The following is a 24208-nucleotide window of genomic DNA, read 5'->3' as shown; positions in this document are numbered from 1 at the left end:
ATCATGTTCAAAATAAAGAAGAAAATATTTCAGGAACACACAGAATCAAAATCTCACAAGTGACCAATCTCATTTCCAAGGAATGTGCTACCATAGTGATGACTTGTAGGGAAAAAGGCAAAAGTCCTTCAAGCCTGCAGTGTGCCAGAGTAAAGCAGGAGAAGAAATCAAGGACATGATGGAGGTCTTCAGGCTTAGTGCTGACCAGGCACTTTTTGGGTGAGATTGTAAACATTAGCTTGACAAATATGCCTCAAACACACATACCCCCTACCTGATGTTAACCCAGAATTGCAGCTCTCATCTCCATGTTAAGAATTTACCTCTAAAGGACCCTATTAATGTGAAGACATCCAGACAGATTTGCTTCCCTGCAATGCTTTTGCCTGAGGAATAACTTTTTCAAACATCTTGGTAGTCTGACATGATCTAGCTTTGATTAATCATAATGTAGCTGAACACATTTTTCACTTACCTCTAAGAATTTTCTCAGTCAAATTAACAGGGCATGGAGTTACTGTTCCTCTCCCTCCCTCTGCATTTTTAGAAGACAGGTTTCCTCTTCTCCAAAAGCCTCCAATAACAGCACTTCAACCCCAACTTCACTGATTTATCAAACGTGTTGCTCAGGACTTGACAAGACAGATACAAATTTTTTTCAACATTTGGGGTGTGATTTTCCAGGACCCGCCACAAGAAACAGCCTAACTTAAGCTAATATAATCTTTTATATTATTGTGCTTACTTTATGCTCTCTGTAAATACTCTCATCTTATATTTTTCTTTTCATTGAAAACTGATGCAATGTATTTATTCAATATTTGGAACAGCCTTAATCCCATCCCTGGCATTTAGCCACCACATATCTCGCTTCTTTGAATAATTTCTATTTATGTAGTTGAAGAATTCTTTGCTATCTGTTATCCTTTTCTTTGCAACATCTGGTTCAGCTAGATTTTTATTTTTTTTTTTTTTCCTCTGATCCTGCAGTTTTCAACCCAGCAAACTGTACATCTCTTATTTCCTGTAGGTCCATTCATTTTCAGGTAGCTACTTATCCACTAGCTGCACAATTATTCTTGATCTATTCCAACCTCTTTTATGGGATGTAAGTGCTATACAGGATTTTTCATTTTGGATTTAAAGTAAGTCCATGATTCTTCCATGCTCAAATGCTAAGTCCATGCAGCCTCATCAATCATTTTTCATAGTTTCCTAATGATTTCCCTCTGATATCCAGGACTGTAGGATATCCTTGGTTCTTAAGAAATTTGCAATAAATAATGCTAGTCATTCATCAAAGATTATTTTCTATAATCAAATTATTTTTAAAAGATTTATAATATCCTTATATTTTACTGAAAAGAATTATATATATGTTATATATATATATGTTATCTATATATGTTATAGAACAGCTTCCCTTTAGACTGTTGAGTCTGAACAGTGACTACTGGTGAATAAAAGGTATATTGCCCATCAGACCTGATAATAAATGCTGTGTATGTTCTTTGTTTTGTATCTGTCTAGGGAATTGAAGTCTTCCCCAACTTTGCTGTAATTTACTGTTGATGAAAACTTCTATTCATAGCCATCCTCAGACCTGAGAGTCTTTACCAGATTTTGGGGCTTTTGTATCACTCTTATCCACTACCACTTTCAAACAAATTTCCTATTTGTACCATCACCATCTCTGTTTTCTCAGTCTATTACTTCATTAACTTGTATTGCATTGTATTAAAACCTAGTAATAAATAGTTCAAATACCCTATTTTTTTTCTCCTTTTTTCTACCTCTTCAGGTTAAAGGATGTGAAGAGAAAATAGTAAATTTGTGTTTGGCCTTAGCTCCTTGCTTACTTATCTTCATACACTACAGGGGTAGTATGTGAGAAAGTTGTCTTTTTCCATCTAACCATTTCCTGGGGAAATCTGCCAAAGACTGAAGAAGTTAAATAGATATATACATATACATTTAGAGGTTGGAACAGAAGAAAAACAAGAATGTTAAGTAGAGTTGTGCTTTTTGCAAGTGGGAGAACACAACATAAACAAAGCACTTGGCAGCCTATCAAGAACATTTTCCACAAAAAATAAAAAAATTATGTTCTCTGCTATAGGGAAGTCAGGCAAAAGGAAAAAAGGAACAGTGGACATCAAAACAGCACAGTGCCTTTGGCTGTTTCTTCTCAGTTGTTGCTAGACTCTGTGGCAGGCAGAAGTCACACAAGCCTGCAGTAAGTAGCACTAGAAGCAACAGCTGGCAGTTCCTGGGAAGCAGCAGGACAAGAGTCAGAAACCTGCAGAAGGAATAAAAACTGAGACAGTGAGGTTCAGAAATTGATAGACACCATGTAAGAAAAAGAAAAGCCCTGCAGCATCTCTTGACTATTGACACTTCCTGTCTTAGCCTACACCTGCCTTAACCTATGTCTCTGAGATGCCAGCTTTAGTAATTTACTTAGTATTTCTGATTGCTGTAGCAGTTTATTTCTGATTTTTATACATAAATATATTTTTTAAGGGAAGAAGAAAGCTGCAAGGAAAGTTTGGTACAGTTCTGATCTCCTCCAGGTGTCAAATTGGCCGAGAAGAAATCCAGAAGTGACGCCAAGGCTGAGACGCGGGTAGGAGATACAGTGAGTGAAGCAGCTGACGGCTGCCCAAGGAAAGACCTGGTCCGTGCGTCGCAGCTGGCGGGAGCTGCGGCGAGCGGAGCCGGCAGTGCGGCCGGGGGCAGTGCCGCTCGCCCCGCCCCGCCCCGCCGCGCCCCGCGGGGCGGACCCGCCGCGCCCCGGCAGCGCCGGCCGCGGAGCGGAGCGGGGCGCCCGGAGATGATGGCCCCGCCGCCCGCCCCCGCCGTGTCGGGCCCGCTGGCCGTGCTGGACCCCACAGGTGAGCCCGGCACCTGCCCCGCCGGCTGCGGGAGCCCCGGGGACGCGGCGGGGAGAGCGGCGGCCGGCGCTGCCCCGGCGCTTCAACCGGCGGGACGGGACGGGACGGGACGGGAGGGCGCGGGTGGGTGCTGTGTCCCGGCTGTGTCCCGGCTGTGTCCGGCTGTGTCCCGGCTGTGTCCGGCTGTGTCCCGGCTGTGTCCCGGCTGTGTCCCGGCTGTGTCCGGCTGTGTCCCGGCTGTGCCCCGCACAGCGGCAGCGCTGCCTCTTATCCGCTCGCTCACCGAGGTGTTTAAAAATACCGGCTCTTCTTCAGAGCCTTCAGCTGCGCTGGGAGAATCCCTGCGCTGGAGGTTTAACATTCGGAGGAAGAGCTCGGTACGGGACGCGGACGCGAAATTAACGTGGGAGCCATCGTGCTGGACGGTGGCTGCGCTGGAGCAGGCGGAGGTGCCCGCAGGTGCGGGGTGGGCTGGGGACAGGTGTTGTGTTCGTTTCCGTCCTCCTGGCTCTCCTAATTGAATGGCTTCTGTTTACAGCCTACATCCTGAAATACAGTGGCAAAAGAAAGGTCGAGTATTCCGTTATTCCAGCGGAATTTGTTAAAGTTTAGAAAATACAGAACTGGTGGGAATTACTCCGTGTAACGTTTGAAAGGATAAGCGGAGACCTTGCTATTCACTCAAGGATCTTAACATCCTAGTGAAAAATGTACCAGATCTTAATTTTTGTCTTAAACTTGGGAGAAGAATTATATTGATGTTGAAAATGTGGCCATGGAAGATGTGCTCTAACTTAAAAACATTTTCAGGTAGTCATGGGGAAAAGAAGAATCTGTATGCCAGCTTTAAACTAGTGATTAGCTGCTCATTAAATTATTTATTGGTGAAAAAATTGCTGCCAAAACAATGAGGTCATAGTGATACTGCATGGTATCACTTACTATAGCCACACTGTGTAGTATATCAGGGCTTCTGGGATCGCTTTTTAGTTTTGTTCAGTATGGATATTTTGTAGTAGAATTGTAAACTGTTTCCCATGGTCTTGAATATATAATGCACTTGTAGAAGCTTACTCAACAAATTAATAATAAAGGTAAGAGATGGGCCTGATAAGGCTGCTGTCTTGTGGCTTGAAATGAATGCTGTTGCATCTGGTTTAATTAGTTCAGCACTCTGGACAAGTCAAGCATTTAATCAGAAAAGGGAAAGTAATCACCAACAGCAGGTGTGAGCATCTCTTTTAAGCATCTCAATCCGTCACATTTAATTTGGGAGGGCAATGTAGGATTAATTAAATTTCACTGGCATGAAACAGTTTTTAAAATACACAAAACTGTAGTTGAGAGAGAGATGGCACTGACATGAGCATTGCAGTAATTAAAAACCTATAATCTAGCTCCAAAAAGCTCCAAAAAAATTTCTCAATAGCAGCAAAACAGCGCATACCTTTGGTACTAAGGTTTGTCAGGGGTGAATTTCCACTTAAATTATATTTTTAAGTGCACCTAATGTCACTCTGAAATATGTCACAATTTTTAGTAGTACCCATTACATAAGAAAAGCATACTATTTTTTTTCCTGTTACAAAAGTTTCCTTTTTCTCATAGTAAAATGCTAATAAACATCAGGCTGGGGTATTATTTGAAGGAAGGGTTTCCATTTTGATCACCATAACTAGATCAAAGAAGAAGGTATGGAATTATGTCATGCTAATATTCAACAAATGTGGTTGTAATCCCAGCTAACTGCTACGTCCTACTGTGACTTTTTTCCTCACTGTAAATTATGCCACACTTTTCAACTTTATGATGTCTGAAGATAGATTTTAAAAGAAGTAGTACAATTAGCAAAGTATAGTTTCTTTGGTCTAAATATGGACTTTAGTTCAGTTGCAGATTGTACGGAGGTTTTCCAAGGTGGAGAGATGCTGTTTCATTCTGTTCTTTCTTTCCCTCAGCCCCTGGACACATTCTGTGCCATGGACATGTTTCATCATTGATTAATTCATTCTTCTTTTAAACTCACTCTTTGCTTTGTTCAAATCCAGACCCTACTATTCATTATTAGACCCACCACTTTGCAATCTCATACACACCCTCCCCAAAAACCATTTATTTTTCCATAGTCTTCCTACAAATTTAATTTAACCCCCACCCATTGCAAACAGAGCATTGTAATACAATTTTGTTTTCTGCAGCTGATGAACAGACAAAAGTTTTTTCTGAGTGCAGTAGAGTATGGTCTTCAGCAGCCACTTTTTCTTTTTGCTCTCTGGAGGGTGATCTTAATTTCCCCCCTGATGGGCCTTTCTCTGTCCCAAGGAGGCAGCAGTCTGGTGTGTCTCTTCCTTGTCCTGGTGGTGTTTTCTCACCTTCCACTCTGGAAGCAGGGCTCAAGCAGATGCTTTCCCTGACAGATCTTTAGTGAGCAAAGCAAAGAGTGTTTCTGTGACTGTTCATTTTTGTGCACAGTTTAGGTCTGCGCCAGGCAAAGCACAAGCCTGTCATGTGGAAGTTCTGTTACCTCTCTAATTTATAGTGCCTATTGCTGCAGTTAATACCACAAAAAACTCAGTGCCCAAGGCTCAGTCAATACTTCACTGGTCAAAACTGCTGAAGAATATTGCCAATAGATGTTAATAACATATTCATACCTTCTATTGACCCCAGCCACAAGCTAATGCTAATAAGGATAGGAGAAGGTTTCTTCCTACAAGCTTGGTTTTTGGTATGCTAAATATAAGAATTTAAAGTTATAATTAAATTGCATTAAGGTCCAGACTAGGAGCTTAATAATATTCATACTAAATCATTGCTAAAGAAGTTGAAGGTAATAGATGTCAAAATTATTCTGAGAATTACTTCAGTACTAAAAAATTGGAAAGTGAATAGCCTCCATTAACTGTTTCCTGCACTCCAGGAACATTGGCTGTTGGAAGAAAATTCAGGCTACAAATATTGACTGCAATGTTTCCTCTACTCTTAATTTAACTGCTTTTCTTGTGTATGGCCAGACTTCAGTCCAAGCCTTGCCACAGAGTGTCAGGGAGGAAACCTGGGCCAGGCACACTGCCTGAGCTGGAGACAGGACTTCTGAGTCTGGCACTGGATTTTGGCAGCAGGTACATTAAAAAAAGATCCAAATAAACTGCATGGCAACTGCTACAAACAGCAGTAAACAAAGGCTTGAAAAATCTTGGGGCCCAACATGACTAAAATTGCAAAAGGAAGCCTTTTAATTGTGGGAACCCTTTGGAGCAGTAATTTCTGAAGATTTTAAGCTGCTTTGCAAATATTACATAGGCCTCCCAGTATACTGATGGCTTATAGGCATACAATTATACATATTTTGATAGAGCAAAGATTTTTGTTGTTGTGACTAAGGAAAACCAAACAGCCATGATAAAAACCAATTTAGCCTGATTTCTACCCATTTTCTCTGAGCATGTGGAAGTCTTTGAGAATAAGTTCTTGCATGTGCCAGCTTCTTCTCCAAAAGGACCTTTCTGTGCTCCTGTATATAAGTCATCTCTCCTAAGGGTGGAATTCATAGCTAGCAATGTGGTTATTTATCAGTTTCCTAGGCTACCAAAAAGGGGAGATACAATTGGATGTTTGCCTGTATTTTGAGATGCAGGTGGTAAAAGATCAATAAATATGAGGGTTGAAGAGTATTGCATTTATAAATTTCTTCTGGCATGTGTAAATTTCAATGTCAAAATGTAGATCATACAAAAAAATGTCCATACAAATAATGACATCTTTTTCTATTCTGCCTCACTAAATCCTCATCAGATTTACTCCAATTACAAATATGAGCATGCTTTTCCTAAAACATTTTCTAGCAACTCGGGGTGATCAAATTCATGCCTTGCATTATTCATAATCAGAACTCAGGAGGCTGGGTTGGACTCATAGATTATCTCCATCCAATCTTTTCAACCTTTGCCAGTACAGGAGCTACTCTGAGGAAGTTGTGGTGGCTTGGCTCCTCAGGCACTTTCTGGTGGTTTCAAGAAGTCTTGGTTGAGGATCATGTGCCCCACTGGCTTTGGGAAGGTTTGTGTTCCTATGTCCCTTTAGAGTATGGCTACATTGCAGCTGCAGTTTCATATCAGTGGATATGAGCACACATACCCAACCCACTCTTTAGTCTAGCTGTCTTGACTATCATAAAACCATAGAAGAATTCAGGTAGGAAGGTACCTCAGCTTCAATTCCAACCTCCTGCTCAAAGCTGGGTTAATTATGAGGTCAGGCCAGCCAGGTTTCTTAGTGCTTTTTCTGCTTGAATCTTAAAAACCTCCAAAGTTGGAGAGGGCGCAAGTTATTGGGCAACGTATTTCAATGCTTGACTGTCCTAATGTTGAATTTTTTTTCTCCTTATACCCAGTCTGAAACACTCTTTTGTACTTCAGTTTGTCTGCAGTCTTTTTTCTTTGTGCTGTGCACCATTATGAAAAGCCTGAGTCTGTTCTCTTGACAACAACTCAAAGGAATTGGAAGACTGCAACTAGCTCTGCCAAAAGTCATCTCATCTTCAGGCTGAGCAAGCCCCATTCCCTCAGCCTCCTATACAGAGAGAACCAGCCCCTGACCTTCTTTGCAGTCCTCTGTTGAATTCATTGCCGTTAGTTTATGTATTTCCCTATACAGAGGGCCCAAGACCGAGTGCAATATTATGTTGTCTAAAAAGTGCTTGCTTAATAGATGGGTGTAGTTGCTCCTCTGATCTACTAATGATGCTCCTGTTAGTACAGGATTCTAATGCTAGGGCTTGCTGCTGGTTCATGATCAACTCATCATGAATGCCCCCAGTCCTTTCCAGCCCCCAGGTCCTTTCCAGCAGAGCTGCTTTGCAACCGGGCAGTGCCTTACCTACATCATTGCAATGCATTGTTCCTTCCTTTGCTCAGGACTTGGCATCATGTTTAAAATCTCGCTAGAATTAAGGCAAAAGACATCCAATGCTCCTCAAGTCCAGTCTTTTTGCCATAGCTAGTACCTGGGCTGGTCATACTTAACTTAGCTTTGGTAAATCTGTTGCCAATCACCTTTTCATTCTGTGCCCAGAAATGTCTTAAAAGAAGACTTACTCCACCTTTTTGGTCCCAGCATCCCAGGAACCAAAGTGAGGTTGATTGGTTTATAGTTCCCTCAATCTTCATTTTGGCCTTTTAAAAAAATGGGTGGAGCATACACCTTTCTTCAGTTTTGGGGATTCTTTAATCTCCATGACTTTTCAAAGATGATAAGGTATGGCAAGGGCATCAGATATTATTTACAATGTGGAAGATATATTGAATGAATCATTTTAGTCTGTAGGAATGACAGCGGATTTGGGGAGCTGCACATCTGAAATCTAGTTTTCCTTCATGGCCATATGAACTGGCTTCACTGAAAGAACCGTCATCAACTCCACACACTCGGTGAAAAACTAATTGCTAACAAAAAGCTCTCTGCTTCAATGTGCCCAGTGACTCTCCATGGATTAACAGGGAATTGCCAGAGGAAGATAGCAGAGACATAGGCTGGAGGAGAGGTGTTTGGTGAGTCTTAGGAATTATTTCTTTATCTTTAGCAGGAAGACTTTGTACATGCAGGTGAGAGACTTGTGTAAGCTAATACCATCAATAGACAGCATTTGTCTTTAGGAAAGTTGCTTGTATTTCATACTAAAAGACTGGAATCAATTTGACTGGTTGTTCTACTGGAGAAATGTCAGCAAACACAGCTTGTTATTATAAATTCATTTTTTTACTGATTGAAATGATTTGACTTGGTTTGCAAACATCACTGATCTAGTCTGGCTATAAACATTTAACTTAACTGTAAACATTTAACTGAGTTACATGACTTTAAAATGGCCATGAAACTCAAGTGACTTATTGCAAACAGCTTCTGCTTTCATTTTGGCTTTCCTGCTTTTGCTTCCAACAGTGCCCCCAGAGCCTGGCCCATGCAAGCTTGCCATCCCCTCTCACCTCCTTCTTCCTCCTGAGGACTGCTGCCTGCAGGCTCCAGTGCAACATCACAGTGTCTGCCTTCTCCGGAGGCCAGGCAGTCAGGCAGCTTCATGAGGCCACAGAAGGAGAGAGGCCAGCCCTGCTGTGGCCAGGTTGTGCTTTCTCAGAAGCTCCATCCTGCCCAGGTGCAGTGTATGGTACCATGGCATCACGTGGCCCAGTGCTACAGGGTGATCCTGCACACTCCAAAGTGAGAGTGCCAAAAATGGAGACCACAGCTTGATTCACTTGGGTGTCTTTTGTTAGAGTCATGTATTAATGGCTTTTTTAGTCTTACATAAGTCTGTGCTATGGGCTGGGCCCCTGGTGTGAGTAACCTCTGGCTACAGCTCAGATCTTCCATGGGATGACCAGGTTAATGCCTTGGAGCAGTCTGCAAGCTGGAGGTGAGCATGCTGGATTTCAGTTTGCACTATCTGGGTCCAAATTCTTGTGAGACTGAAAGGATTTCACTGAGCAGCCTCTGCTAGAAAAGCCTCATGTATCACTACCCGATAAATTCTTTTACAGCTTTGCTTCAAGGATACAGATTTCTTACCCCAGTAAACATGAAGAGCACATTGATTTTCGGGACAGCATGCAGACCACCTGCTAATCTTGTTTCAAATATTTATTTTTATATTCAGGCCAAATAGAGGCAAATTGACACTTCACACAGGTAAGAATTTAAGGCCTGCTGGATCTCACCAACTTGAACAACAATTTAAAATGCAACTGAAGATAAGGCATAATTATCATTGTCACTGACTTACAGTTCAGTTTAATAAAAACTCATGTCTGTACCGAATGCATGTGCATTAAGCTATACTCTAACTAACTGTGGGGTTTAATTCCTTCTTGTTGTCTGGCAGCAATTTTTCTTAGTGGGAGAACAACAACGGAAAAGATTAACAAAAGAAAATAGTTCATAATTTTGTATTTGTTCTGCCATGATTGCAATGAAATGCTCTTTTTCTTTTCCCCCTCACTCTCTACAGGACAGTTTGCAAAAAGGAAGAAGACTTCCCTTTGGTTCACAGTTGCACTGCTGGTGGTGTCTGTTTTCATACTCACCATAGGTCTGGCAGCTACCACAAGAACAGAAAATGTTACTGTGGGAGGCTACTACCCAGGCATTGTTGTAAGTAAAAAAACCCATTTTAGAATATTAGGTACATCCAAATAAATTATTATCAGCTGTAAATGGGAAGCTCTGATTGATTGAAAAAAAAGAAAATGCATTAGTCCTGTGTCATTTCATGGAAGAGAGATGCTGCTTTGTTTTGATCTAATTCTACTGTGTTGTAAGGCAGGGGGGTAAACTATATTTCTGAAGTGCCCCAAAGGAGAGGTTGTTAGAGGGTAGAAGGAGGTCAAGGCTGCACTGCACTGTTCTGGGCTCAGGGAACTGTGTGAAAATCTGTGCTAGACACCCACTGGTCTCCATTAGAGGTGGGAGTCTGTGTGGGTAGACAGTAGGCATGGGATAGATTTGAACAACCTTTTAGAAGTTTTACTGTTTTGATGGAAGGAAGAGCCACTCCACTCTTGTGTCTGTGTGCCAGGAATTCAGCTGTGTCCCTGGCAGAAAAAGCCCTGCTAAAGGACATGTGGAGACTTCTCCCCAACATCCTTTGTTGCAGGCTTGCTGCCAGTTCTCTCATACAAGATCCTGTTTCCAAAATCCTTAGTGATGTTTTTTGCCTTGGGAACAGACTGCTTAAAAGCCTTTCTGCAGTGGGCACAAGGTTCGAGCTCTGCCTGCTTTGCCCTGTGGTGCCTCTGTGGCTTCTGAGGAGGAGTAACCCTGCCAGCCCCTTGCTGGTTCAACCCCCAGGCTCTTTCTGATCTCAGGAGAAGGGAGCAGTGATATCTCAAAATGTGTAAACACCTGTAGTAAAAAAAAAGAAAATTAAATATGAGGAGTATGGGTAGCAAATAGAGAAGGTCTGAGTCAACCTAGGGGAGGGAAAGGCTGCAAGGGGAAGAAGAAAGAAATTCACATGTTTACAGTTAGACACTACTTAGGTATGTGGCTCCAATACTACCAAAGTATGTTGTAAGTACCATAATTTCTTGCCCTCTATGGAATGAAATGCCCAGAGAAGAGGGATATGGATCTTTTAATACTGTGCAAACACCATTAATAATTTGTGTGTTAGAACGGTTCCTCCTAAACAATTCCTCTTACATCTTAGTGTTATATTGAGAACAGGACTTTGAGAAAGATAATTTTAGGATAATGATCTATAAGGAGTAGTGTTTTAAAATTAGAACAAAAAGTAGTTCCAGGAATAAGACCTTAACATAATGATTTTCCCTTTCATTAACCTAAAATAGATCGATTAATACTGATAAAGGTCTCTTTTTCCAAAATTTGACATAAAATCCTTTGTAAGACCACTTTATCTGCCTTCATTCCTAGAAAGAGTTTTTATTTTTAAACTGGTGTTTTTAACAGGTATAATACGTAATAAACCCATGTGTACAAAACAGGTTATTTCAGCATTTAGTTTCTTGTAGGAATAATGCAATGTCTGCTCACTCATCTGCAAAATATCACCTGCTAAAATATTTTTTTAAATCTTGTTTTTCATTAATAAACAGATAGAAAAATAAGAATTTATTAGATTACTTTGAAAACAAAACCTTTTATTAATAATTTTCCTTTGTCTCCTTTGTTTCCTTTTGCTAATGTAAATGTCATCAAAATATTAAATATCACAAACATTTAGCAAGCGTTAAAAGTGCTATTCAAATTTTACATGGTATATTGCCAAAATCCTGATCAGAGATGTGTGACTGTTATGTTCTGTTCACTTCTGCCTCACTGCCAGAAGTGACTGACTCCAGTGCAGCATTGGCAGACTGTCTGTTGTAGAATTGTAGAATGGTTTGGGATGGCAGGGGCTTTAAAGGTTATCTCAACTCCTCTGCCTTGGACAGGGATATCTTCCACTAGACCAGATTCTCAAAGCCCCATCCAACCTGGTCTTACACACTTCCAGGGATGGGGCATTCACAGCTTCTGTGGGCAACCTATTCCAGTTCCACCACCTTCACAGTAAGGAATTTCTTCTTAATATCTAATTTAAACCCACCTCCTTTCAGTTCTGAAGGCATTACCTCTTGGCTTATGTCTTCATGTTTTCTTAAAAGGCACCCCTAGGAATTGGAAGGCAGTAATAGGGTTCCCTCAGAGCCTTCACTTCTCCAGGCTGGACAACCCAAACTCTGTCATCCTGCCCTCATAGAAGAGGTGTTCCAGCCCTCTGATCGCCTTTGTGGCCCTGCTCTATCCTCACTCCTGCCTGTCCATGTCCTTGCTATGCTGGGAGCCCTGCTGAAGGCAGCACTCCAGCTGGGATCCCACCAGAGCAGAGGAGCAGAATCCCCTCCCACCATCACCTCCTTCAGCATGGACTGAATAGCACTCAAAAGGTGCTCCTCTTCTCTGCTGACAGCAGAGGGAGCTTAGAAAACCAGCAGAGCCCTGATCCCAGACTCTTAGATACCTAAACCGGGGGAGTGAATTTGTCACTGTATTTAGCGGCTGGGCTCAGAGAAAAGCAAGAATATGTGGACAGACAGTGTTAATTTAAATTTAAAATAAGGTCTAGTTCTCATAGACTTTAGTAGTAAAATATTAATTTCACAGCTGATAGCTGAGGTGAAACCTCCACTGATCTTAGGTAAGCAATTTTTGTCTTAAAAACCATGTGGAATTAACTCTGCCTTGAAGACACCTACAAAGATGAGTAACATTACCCACTGGCAGAGATTTACTTGTTTCTAGAAGTATTTACAGAACAGATCTTCAGAGTTAGATCCATAATATATTTTGGCTTCTGCCAAGTTCCCACTGGCTTCAAGAAAAGTTAAGTGCCTTAATTTCCCTGCATATGTGGTCACTCGTAATTTGTTTTGAAAAACTATTTTTTCTAAATACATTTTTATAGTGCTATGTATTTACCTGAACTTATGCATCCAAAGTAATTGAATATAAAACATTTCTGTGTGTAGATGAGTTAATATAATGTTACGCTTTGGAAGGTGTCTGCATTTAGTAGATTAGAGCATCTGTTGGGACTGCATTTTTGGAATGGTCTGCAAAGACAGAGCTGGAACTGCTTCAGCCTCATTTCTTTATAAATATTGTTTATAATTAAATATTTAATGTCACTTCTCTGTGACTACTTACTGTATTATTTTTCTTTGCTATTTCTATACTCTTTCAACAGGGTCCCCAGCACCATACTGACCTGGATTCCCAGAACTCCCAAACTCCCTGTTGTCTAAAAAGACGAAAAACTAGCTCATATAATCTTAAAACAATCTCAGTAATGCTGTAACTTTCATAATGATCTCTATGATTCTGCTCCTTTTTATTTAATTGTTATTGCTCTGTATTTGGTCATTCTTTTTATTCAAATGGATATTATTCATTCTGTGTTCCCTGCATCAGACATAAATGAGGTTTTATGGATTGTTCCTGTTGGAATGAAAAATGGGGCTTGGAACCAGATGTCATTTTGATGTAGTTATCTTAATTTGCAAAGTTGCTGTCCCCTGAACAGTGTGTCCTTGCTCACAGTTCCAAGTATCTCTACTATTTAGCTATCAGCTTTGGTGTGCTTGCCCACTCTTTCAAAGTCTCTGCTTTTAGTTCTTGTGCTTCCCTTTCAAATAAATTTTCCCAAAGCACTCGAGCAAATCTCCTTTCCCTACAGTCGCTCTCTTGAAAGCGAGTGACGGATTCCTCCTGTGATACTGAGCGGGTAAAGTGCTTGCAGGGGATTTGTTTCTGCCATGAGCAGCTGTGTGGAACAGCAAAGAATTTATGGGCATTGCCTAAGCCCTTGGCTGGGACATGTAGTCCTTAAAAACTTAATTTGTGCTTGGAGGAGAGGCTCTAAGCTTGGTTCAGAGCAGAGAGGGGCCGGAACTGTGAATCCAAGGAGATTCTACTGCTCCAAACCTTCATGGGCCCATCACAAGGAGGAGGCTTTTCCTACCATCCCGATGTTGAAGCAACACTGAGCATTAAGGCCAGCCTACTTCAGTGTCCCTTCCTCCCCTCTCTCTCCTGTGGCTGTTGGTGATGCAGATGACTGTACAGATCCTTTTAGCATTTTAGCAAGGATTTTTTAAAACCAAACAAGTATAACTGTAAGGGTTTGAACTTTGGGGAATGCATCTGTTTATTGAGAAAAACTGTCTGCAATTGCCTAAAGCTTTGCAATTTTCAAAAATCATGATGTATGGACTACATGTGGTTTTTTCTCCTACTTTACTTAGTTTTTCCTTGTGTAAAACTATGCAGTGGTATAAAACTATGACAGTGGTAACAGTAGTCAGGTTATCGATTTGTGTCTATTCAGACTTCTGTTTACTGCATGACAAATTTTGCACTGAACTATGAAAGAGCTGCAGTCCTTGCCATTTCCCGTTACACTACATGATTTATGTCCAACAGTAACTTCCACCTTTTCCCTTGACCCACCCCATTTAACCCATCTGTGTGGTTCATTAGCTCAGATATCACTGTATGTGTTGGTATGCTGTCCAGAGAAGCTGACCTCATGTATTTCTGTTGGTTTTGTTCTTTGCCTTAGCTTGGCTTTGGATCTTTCCTAGGGATTGTTGGCATCTACCTGGTAGAAAACAGAAGACAAATAGTAAGTAACATTAATTTTAATGTTTAATTAAATGAAAATTTTGTTTTCTTTCTTTTTGTATCAGACTGTATTAAATACAAAAAGCAGGGATTTCCAGTTAACTTAAAACTGCTTCATCTGCCTCAAAATGTTAGTCATTTGTTTCACCACTTCTGAGAAGCTTTAGAGAAGCATGAATGGGCCAGTAAGTTCCTTTGTACAAGGCAAAACAAAAGCTTACTTTGTTTTACTGAATTTACTTTCCTGTTGGATTAGTGAGTTGAATTGACCGAGGGCAGAATCACTTAAGTGCCAGAGCTTGGCCAGGACCATGTAACTGGGAAAAGGATGGGAAGAGAGCAAAATAGCAGTTTGAGCAGCAACAAGCTACATGATCAGCTCCACCCTAGCAGATGATCTCATCCTGCGCAAGAAGTTTGTCAGGAACACTTTCCTGAAAGTATATTTGTTAAATAGAAGAAAAAAAATCTAGAGCTCTTTCTTTTAAGATTGCTTGGCTATGTCAGACAGTATCTGAGATACTATATGATTTGTTTGTAGATTTAGCTTCCCATATAGTTTGCTTTTATTTATGTGACGAAGTCACAGAAAGTTTTTGGGTCATCTGGGTAAAGGAAGGTGTAAGAAGGAGGAAGAAATTTGTGGAAATTCTTAACAATTTCCTTCCTTTCTTTGCAAAAAGTAACAATCTTGATTGACTGTCCAATGGGCACCTCACAGTAGACTGATTATAGCCAAGCATCATGAAATATGATTAATTTCACAATGCAGAGCTTTCACTGGTATAAATCAAGAATGGTGTTAAGCTCAGAGAAGGAACAGATGGATTTAGCCTGCATTTTACTAAGTAACTACTTTTCTTACAAGTGGTCATAATATCACTCCTTCATAGTATCACTCTTTTTTTGCATTACCTGTAAGTGTCAGTAGTGTATTTGCAATAACTCCCTCACTTTTACCTTTTGTTTCTAGCTGGGTTTCACAAAGAAATAAGATTTATAATGCTGTAATATTTGTCTCTGTCTTTTCTATTACATTTTTAAAATATGTTGACCTATTTCAGGCAAATTCAGGAGGGAGTTAAAGACTTGAAAGGTGTGAAATTCCATAAAGTTTTATGAAAATTCACAAGTGGGTAGAGGAGAGAATTACAACTTAGTTCCTTCATAGAGATAAAGGCTGCAATGTCAGCTCACCACTATTTAAAAGTAGAGAATCCAAATGGGACTTGACCTGTGAGACAAAAATCTGCAGTAGGTCAGTTATCATTAATTTTGCTACTAACAGAACAGCTTAATTAAGAACTATTGTTCCTGATTTCTACATCAGATACCAGGATGAACAGCAGGTTCCAAGTTGCATATTCAGTGCTGGGCAGATGAAAATAGCTTTATCTTGCACAGCATTCGTACTACCTTACTAACATGCATAAGATTTTAGGGTTGTTTGATTTTTCACTTTTCTTCTAATCTACCTCGTGGTTTTCTATGCTTCTGTCCTTAGCAAAAGTAAAATGTCAGAAAAAGCCATAAGGTGGGCAAGCAGTAGTTAAAGTAAGTATTCCTTGACATGTGTCATTTACACAAGGACTGTGAAGACATATGTATCCAGTATTCTTGGGATTAGTTCCTGCTTGCTTTTCCCAGCATGGAACAAGGAAAACTGCTTTCTGCTTATAACATTTACAGATGATTTGGCTGTTGGAAGATTGGGTTTCTGAGGAACAGACTAAGAGAATACCTAGAAATTTTAATTATGAGTCTTGCCTTGCAAACCATCCACAGTGGGTCTTTTAACACTGTCTTTGCCGAGGCTGAGCTGATGGTTTTAAAAGTTGTGGAAGTGAGATTGAAAGGGTTTACAATGGAAGGTAGTAGTTATTCCCTGGGACATAACTGAGTATATTGGAAGGGTTTAGGGCAGCTTTAATAAATTTGCAACCATCAATAAGATTGTAAAGATTGAAAGTAAGCACAGAAATGTAGAATAAATGTTATATTCCTGTACCTAAAAACTATATGCATTGCAGCAGGACAAAAGGGAGTGGAAAGGAAAAGAAATTGCTTACTCAGTTGCTTCTATTTTAACCAGACTACCTTTGAGCAGTTACTGCAACATAATTTGAATTTAACCCAGTGTAGCTCTGACAGTTATCTGGCCCCTGTAATGACTCAATACTTCATTTTTTATTTCTTATTTAAGTTGAAAATGAACACAAATTCAATTGCAAAGGGAAAAAGTCTATTTCAAATTGACCATTCTACTTAAATCTATTTCTCTCTTTGTCTTGAAGTTCTATTTCACTGTGACCTGTCCATTTTAAGTCCAGATTCTTTCATGGTTGATGAAATGGTAAATGCAACATAAAATATATAATGATTAGCAGAGCCAGTACAGCAAAACCCCAGCACTCAGTAACTGATGAGCATGGAGTTTGAGAAGGAACAAAAGCGCAGTTAGGCAGAGTGGACAATCGTTTGTTCTTAAAACATAACATTAATAATGTTGCACTTCTTTGACCTCCTTCTTGGCATCCCAGAGCCCGCAGTGAGAGTTCAATGTGCTGACCAAGGTATAACCCTTAATTCAAAGGAACTGTTGCTTGAAGAAGCAGGCTCTGCCTCATTGACTAGTATGATTTCACTTCAGCTCTCAGCATTTGTGCTTGGCTCTGATATGCAAAGCTTGGCACTAGCAGAACAAAATTTCCCTTTGACTAAAGATTTGCACTGATTTGGGATGTTTCTAACTGGCAAACAGAAAGCATTTCAAGCATAATGTGTCGCTGTCCCTTTTTGCCTCTCTTGCACTCTGCAAAGCGGATTTGAAGGATGGTGTATAGCTGGATGTTGTTTCATTCCAAAGGCACACTTAGTCTAGCTGGATGGGTGAAAAACATGATACTGCCCAAATAAAGTGGATTTGATTGTAAGACATGAAGTGTTCTCACTTCTTTGCTTGCTTGCCATCTCCTCACATTACAGTACAAAGTATTTCCAGTTAGGAAATGAGATGCTGAAATTACATAAAGGAGTGGGGGCTCCTGGCAGCAAAGTTGAGCTGAGAGCAGTGAGTAGTGATGAGGGAGTGCTGTAAGAGGTTTCTCCTCAGAAAATATGTGGAGGTGGCACAAGCTTGCACCCAGAAATGAATCACTCCCTAAATGTGCAATGTCAGTGTGACACCACGCATGCAGTTTTAGCTAACCCAATGCATAAACTGAGCAATGGTTCACAGCTTCCACTCACATATCTGTCTCTCCAGTGCCAGCCTCGCCCAGCCATACTGTTTGCAAGGCTGAAAATGAGCACTCTGAAGCTGTGGTGCCTACAGGAGTGATGGAGAGATTCAAGGGCAGCATCACAGCTGCCAGGGTTTTGAATGTTTGCAATATCACAGTGCTGCCCTCACTATGGGAGCTACAATGAGAGCAGCACAGCTGTGACAGAGAGCAGACAGGAAGGGTGTGAGAACAGGAGAAAAAAGGACACAGGGAAGATGGGGAGAGTTCATTGGAGCAGGAATGACCCCTCCTGAGATGGTGGGTAAGCACAAACCTTGGTACTTAGGATGGAAGCAGCTGTGTGTAGCAGGTCTGACACCCAAAGTCATCCACTACTGAGTCTTCCTCATGTTTTTGTCATGGTAACAAACATTTTGTTTTCTCACTGACATGTCTAGGATATACTCAGATATAAACCTAGTGCTCAGCCTGGTCCTTGACTTGTTCAGAGAGATGGAGGCAAAGCTTCCAACAAAGCAGAATTTGAAAACATGAGGAAGGTACAAACATGGAGCTCTACACAGACAGAAAAGGCAAAGCTATTTATTCAGACTTCTCAAGGGATGCTAAGTTTAGGTCCTTTAATATGCTTGCCTCCCAGCCTCTGTCAACAAGAATTAGATTTCAAATGAAGTGTTGAAAAGACACTATAGCTGAAGTTGGAGAAACAAAGCAATATTTTTCTTTTCTGTTTTCAGCTGATAGACTTCCCTTACAGTGCAAGCATCCCTGTTCTGCACTGACATTGTGTGTGGTAGGATTTTAATACCATCTCTGATTATTTTCTTAACATCGGACTTTTTCAGAATAGAGGGTTTTTTGGAGCAGATACATGTTTGAGCCAGCTTTCAGAAGAGGCAAACCTTTTTCACTTTTTTCAAAACCAATATATCTTGTAAATTATGCCCATCAGAAAATGCCCAGTGGGCATTTTATGTAAAGGTGATGGTTATAAATATATACACCCCCCCAAATAATACTGCTATATATGGACCTAATTAGCTCTGTTCAAACATGTTCTGTTTCATTTGCTGTTTGCAAATCAAACATTCTGCATAAATTAGCTTCAGTGCAGATTTTGATCAAAGATACTAATTACTGATTGATTTCATATCACATATTAACTGAATTAAAGCAGCTTGTTTTAATAAAGAAAGAGCAATGAAATTCTGCAGATCCCCTGAGACTATCTTTGATGTTTCTGTGCAAATAAATGGAAGAAACCTTTACTGTTGCAGGGGAAATGCAGAAAATGTAAAGGCAATCTTTGTAATTACCAAGGTATTATTTCTTTCCTAAACTCAAGTTTCCAACAAAGTTAACAGCACTTCTTTCTTTCAGTGTTGATTTTCTGTATGCTCATATTTCACACATATTTCAGAGAAAAACAATTATTGATGAGGTAAAAATGTTTAGCACCTTTAAAATGATTGAAATGGAAAAGACCTACTAATACCTTTTCAGGTATAAATGTGTGCTAGGTTTTGTGGTGTGACCTAGCTGCATATTTCAGAAAGAGACAAGATTTATATAAAGATAATCAAAATAGGTTGACACTGACACTTGAATGAGCTCAAGTGGCTCATCTTTATGAATCTGCATTTTTTCAAAATATAACAGCATATTATTAGCTGTTAAGTTCAAGCACCTTATTCTTTGAGAATATCTTCCTGCTCTCATGGCTAGCTCTTCAAAACTTTAATGAGGTGCTCTTCAAAGACATCTTGTTCTCTCCTTAGGTTCTGGAAGACACCTTGAAGGGTGGTTTACACTAGATTCTGGAGTTTTAGTTAGCTAAGGTATGATAAAAAAAAATCCTGTCTTAAGTGACACATTTCTCTTCTACGATATTGAGGAGATTACAGAAGATATCATACTACAGTTCTGTCTGGTTTCTAGTTGAGAGAAGAGCAGCCTATGTATAGATGGCCCATAAGCATGGTGTAGTCTTGGGTGTCCACTGCTTATTTTTAATCCTTTCAGGAAGGGATTTGGAATGTGGTCTATCCATGGTAGGTCTGGGAAATCTGTGTTATTCCCCGTAATGCAGGAGAATATTGCACAAAAATAGGAGTAGAAGTGAGATGAATAACAAGATGTTTTGAAGGCTAAGTTATTTCAGCTGCAGAGGAGGAGGATAGGTGATATATTGGTGGGTATGAATGCACCATCCAAAATGAAGAAGACAAATGAAATTAAAAGAAGAAAGTTCTTTGGGCAAGTAAATGTAAGTAAGTGGAAAAGTTGTTCCTAATAGTATAATATTATGAGAGACATTTTGCTATCATTAATGTTATATATTCCATAAATGAAGACTAAGTACAATACTTTCGATTTCTTTATGCAATTCTTTGGCCTAGTGCATTTAATGTGAGGATTTCCAATTTATAATAAATGTAAATGCCCACTGACACAAAGAGCTCTTTTCTCTTACCTCCTTTGCTCCTTCTTCTGTCTTGCTGACTCCTTCTGCTCCTCTTCCCTGCCCTGGAGAAAAATAGTCTCCACTAGTTAAGTGAGTAAAACGTTTCACAGCCAAGTGAGCATCAGACATAGCAAAATTTAACTGGTGGGGCTGCATGGGTAAGAGTAGAGAGGAATCTGTAGAAGGAGGAAACAAGACTACTCCCTTTTGCCAGGATCTGTTATATCAACTCACAGTGGCATGAAACTATCCTCCAAGTATTGTGAGTTAAATGCCTGAAGATAGATAGCATAAATTTCCCAAGAGAGTGCGAATTTTGAAGTTCAAGGACTCAAAGACAAAAATAGATACTTTCACTGTGCAAATTACTAAAGGAAATGTGGGAGGTGTTTCAGCTCTTCCCTGATCTAGTTCCTTATGGATTTGCATTTCATATTACATGTCTACAGGTGTATGTTTTCAGATTTTACCAGCATAGATTCATCAACTAGACACATAAATATTTATTTATATGTAAATATTTTAATATAGAAATTATACCCATGTAATACATAACCTGTAATATATGCTCACATATGTACATGTATGTATTTACAGCTGACATGTCCTGGCAAATACCCCTAATAATGACAAAGAAGTCTATGCCACTGTGCTACTTACATTATGTCTTTATTGTGCAAAATGCTTCTTAGACTCTTCATAGATGTGTGTGCCAGGTAGTTTCAGCTGGCAAAGCTGTAATGGGTAGCACAGTCAGATCTGTAGCAATCTTTATGCTCCATCATCAGGGCTGTGTCTGTCTGACATAGCTAGAGAGGTGCCACCCAGCACCTCCACCTGCAGCCTAGCACTGTAGTTCCTTCCCTCCCACACAGCCCTGTGCTGGTCCACTGGTTGTACCAGTCTCAGGTCTTACCCACCTCAGGTTTCTCACCTCATTGGAAGACAGAAATGGAATACTGGTTACAAAGGGGAGAATTTTTGAGAGAGATTCTTTGGTTTCTATTTGGAGAGCTTCCTTGGCAACCAGAATTACTTTCATTTGCTTCTGGAAGCTTAATTTCAATAGAAACAGAAAGAAGATGCATACCTGTATGAATGAAAGTATGTCTTTCCACTACCAGAGCTTATTCCCAATACTGAAGTCTTTAAAGGCAATCACCATTCTTTTGAGTTAGAGACTCAAGCCACAGAGTCAGTTTAAGTTCTCTGTCTTTTGGGATGTGGTTCCTTTCAGATCTTTCTTAGAAACCGCACATGGGGTTAAGTGCATAATAGGGTACTTTTTACCTGCCAGTTTATTTTCTTGTGCTGTTTATGTAGTGAAAGTTTTTCTGTCACACAGTTGAAAACAAAAGTGAACATTATGACCCATGAAATGTGTTTGTGGAACAATAAAGATGTTAATTACTCTTCCTAGCAAGCAGGAGCACAGGATAGAAAGTCTCAGTAAGGAATCTGGTGTGTGCATGGTGAAGAAGGTGAGGTGGGGGTGTGCCTGTGAAAAGGACAGGCAGTTTCTGAACCTCTTGTTGACAAATTAGCTCATATTAAATAGCTGAATATCCTTGATGGACAGATACAATCTTCCAGACTCTGCAGATAGAATTTCACTACAAGAAAACTTGTAATTCATGCATTTCTATAAAGAGAGTGTGTCTGTGTCTTGAGAAACCAATGCAATCGATTTGTGAAAACAGAGAGTTTGGTGTAAAAACAGTTCTTGCTGCTCAGTCAGCTCTGACCTATGTAAATTCCACCATTTTTTATCAGAAAGCATAAACTTTTATGGCACATGTATTTTTGGCACATGTATTTTTTATAAACGTTTATGGCACATGTATTTTTGGTTTATTGTTCTCATACCACTCAAAACAGCTGTTTAAGTGATAAAATGACCTTGTTCCAGCTTAAGCAATAAAAGAGCATCCATAAAAGGAAATATTTGATGAATTCCTATAATGTCAGCACTGTTGATCAGTGAATCTAAATTTGTTTCACTTCTGTTCCCTTTCCTTTAATGCTGTGTTAGCTTTTTCTTTTAGACTGAATTTGATGCCCTTAAATGTGTAATCATTTTAAACTGTTCTTATCTAAGTGCTTTTGTTGATGTTTCCAAAGAGGAATTCTTACCATTTTGAAGTGCCTACTGGACTAAAACTTGATTAAGATGGTTCCAAAATCATTAGCATTTCTCCAGCTGTGAAATCCTGATGATTTCTTTTTCTCTTTTCTGTGTAAGGGTGGCCAGAGAGTGGCACTGTCTGGAAAAGCACACTAGACTGAGCTGCCCTGAGAAACCCCAGTGCTGCCCTATGTAACAGTATGAGTCTGAAACAGAGGAAAGGGGGCTGATCACAAAGCACCTAATTTAATGGGATGGAAGAAAAGCAGAGCACCTATTTTAAAAAAATCTCTCTAAAAGGAGCAAAAACACAGGAGGAGCAGAGCATATGCACTGCACCTCCTTGAAGTAGAGAATGTCAGTAGGGGGTTGGATCAATTCAGACGAGACAAAATCCAGCAGCACTGTTTGAATGAGCTGAGTAAAGCTGAGATGTGCTGCTGCTAGAAGGAAATAAGGAACTGCAGTAATGGTTACCAGGATGATATGGGGTTCTTGGATGTTGTGAAGGCTTACAAGAGCACTAGAGATAATAAAGCTAACCCTGTACCAGGAAAAAAAAAAACAAACCTTTTTTTGGTTTCCTTCTGTTTCTTGTCTTAGAAAATGCAAAGCCAGTACAGTTCCATCTCATTTTTTAAAAAAAATTGTTTTAATAATATCTGTTGGACTACAGTGAAGTCTTAGATTCTACCAAAATCCCAGGAGACTTGATAGTGCGTCATCAGTGGTGGCATTTTTAACTGAATCAAGACAAGCATTTTGCTCATCAGTGAATGAATTATCTTGAATTTAATGTGTTCATTTACACATAAATCATATTCATTCTCTGATTGCAATGTAATGGTGACTCCAGTTTCAAATTCTTAAGTGCACAGAAACTCCTTGATATAGCTTTTTTATTCTGTAGTTGGGCATTCTAGTAAAGATTTACTTTCTAAAACAATTTGAAATAATTTCCTAGCTATTCTGAGTCTGGTTTTGTAGCTGATATTAGATTATGAGAGAAGAAAGAATGTATTAATCAGGTAACATTTCCCAGTAATTTTGTTTCATGTTTCATAATGGCTACTGATTTAATTCCCACCAATCTCTCATTGCTTGAAGATAAAAATATAGGAAAATTTGTCTTTATTTCATATAACAATTTTTCACAGAAACTGTATCTTCATGAGTTTTATCAAGTTAGGAAAAAAAAGAGAATATGAATTACAGAAAGAGTAAAGCAAATGCATTGGCATGAGTCAAGACAACAGTTCTAGAGGGTGAAAACAACAGAGAGACCTAGATCAGGGAACTGTTAGAGCTAACATACAGGGTTTTATTTGGAGAGTACAATGCTGAGGCAAAAGATTTCCATGCTGCTTTTCTAGGGACAGTTTTGAACTATGGGCTTTCATGCCCTAAAGCAAAATACCAAACCTGGCAGAGTGAGCCCTCCTGTCCTGGGTGGGCCCTCCTGTTGTGAGGCCCAGCACAGCCATCACACAGCCCCAGGTCTGTGTCAGTGTGCTCAGATGCTCAATTAACCCATCTCCTTAACAAACTTCCAGAGCAAATGGCACAAGAAAAGTTTCCAGCAATTTGAGCAGTCTGTTCATCTGATCAGCAAAGAAGTAGTCCCTGTCCTAAAGATGTGTGTGTGCCTTTAGGAACTGGAATAAGCAGGCTCAGGACTTGTGCTTCCTTCCTTTTCTTATTCAACTGTGTTGCATAAACCTTCTTGGGCTGGTGGAGAGCCAGGACTGCTAAGTCACCCTGCTGCACATTTCCCATCCTTGGATACTTCTGCAGTCCC

At 40.0% G+C, this 24208-nt stretch overlaps 1 protein-coding gene across 3 annotated transcripts in view; it reads left to right on the top strand.

Moving 5' to 3' along the window:
- The first annotated feature begins 2799 nt into the window (after positions 1-2799).
- TMEM255B (transmembrane protein 255B) overlaps positions 2800-24208 on the top strand; it is a 66605-nt gene continuing 45196 nt past the window's right edge. For 2 of the 3 annotated variants that reach the window (XM_077781567.1, XM_021545626.3), the window contains exons 1-2: positions 2800-2894; positions 9898-10040. In XM_077781567.1, coding sequence (XP_077637693.1) covers positions 2834-2894; positions 9898-10040 — 204 coding nt within the window. In that variant the 5' untranslated portion in view covers positions 2800-2833. Of the gene's footprint in view, positions 2895-9897; positions 10041-14514; positions 14578-24208 lie in introns of all 3 variants that reach the window. The other variant, XM_021545625.3, reaches the window with a different exon arrangement.

Source organism: Lonchura striata, chromosome 2 (genome assembly GCF_046129695.1).
Source record: "Lonchura striata isolate bLonStr1 chromosome 2, bLonStr1.mat, whole genome shotgun sequence".
NCBI classification, from domain to species: Eukaryota; Metazoa; Chordata; class Aves; order Passeriformes; family Estrildidae; genus Lonchura; species Lonchura striata.
Note: the sequence above shows the minus strand (reverse complement) of the source record. Positions and strands in the feature narration are given on the sequence as shown.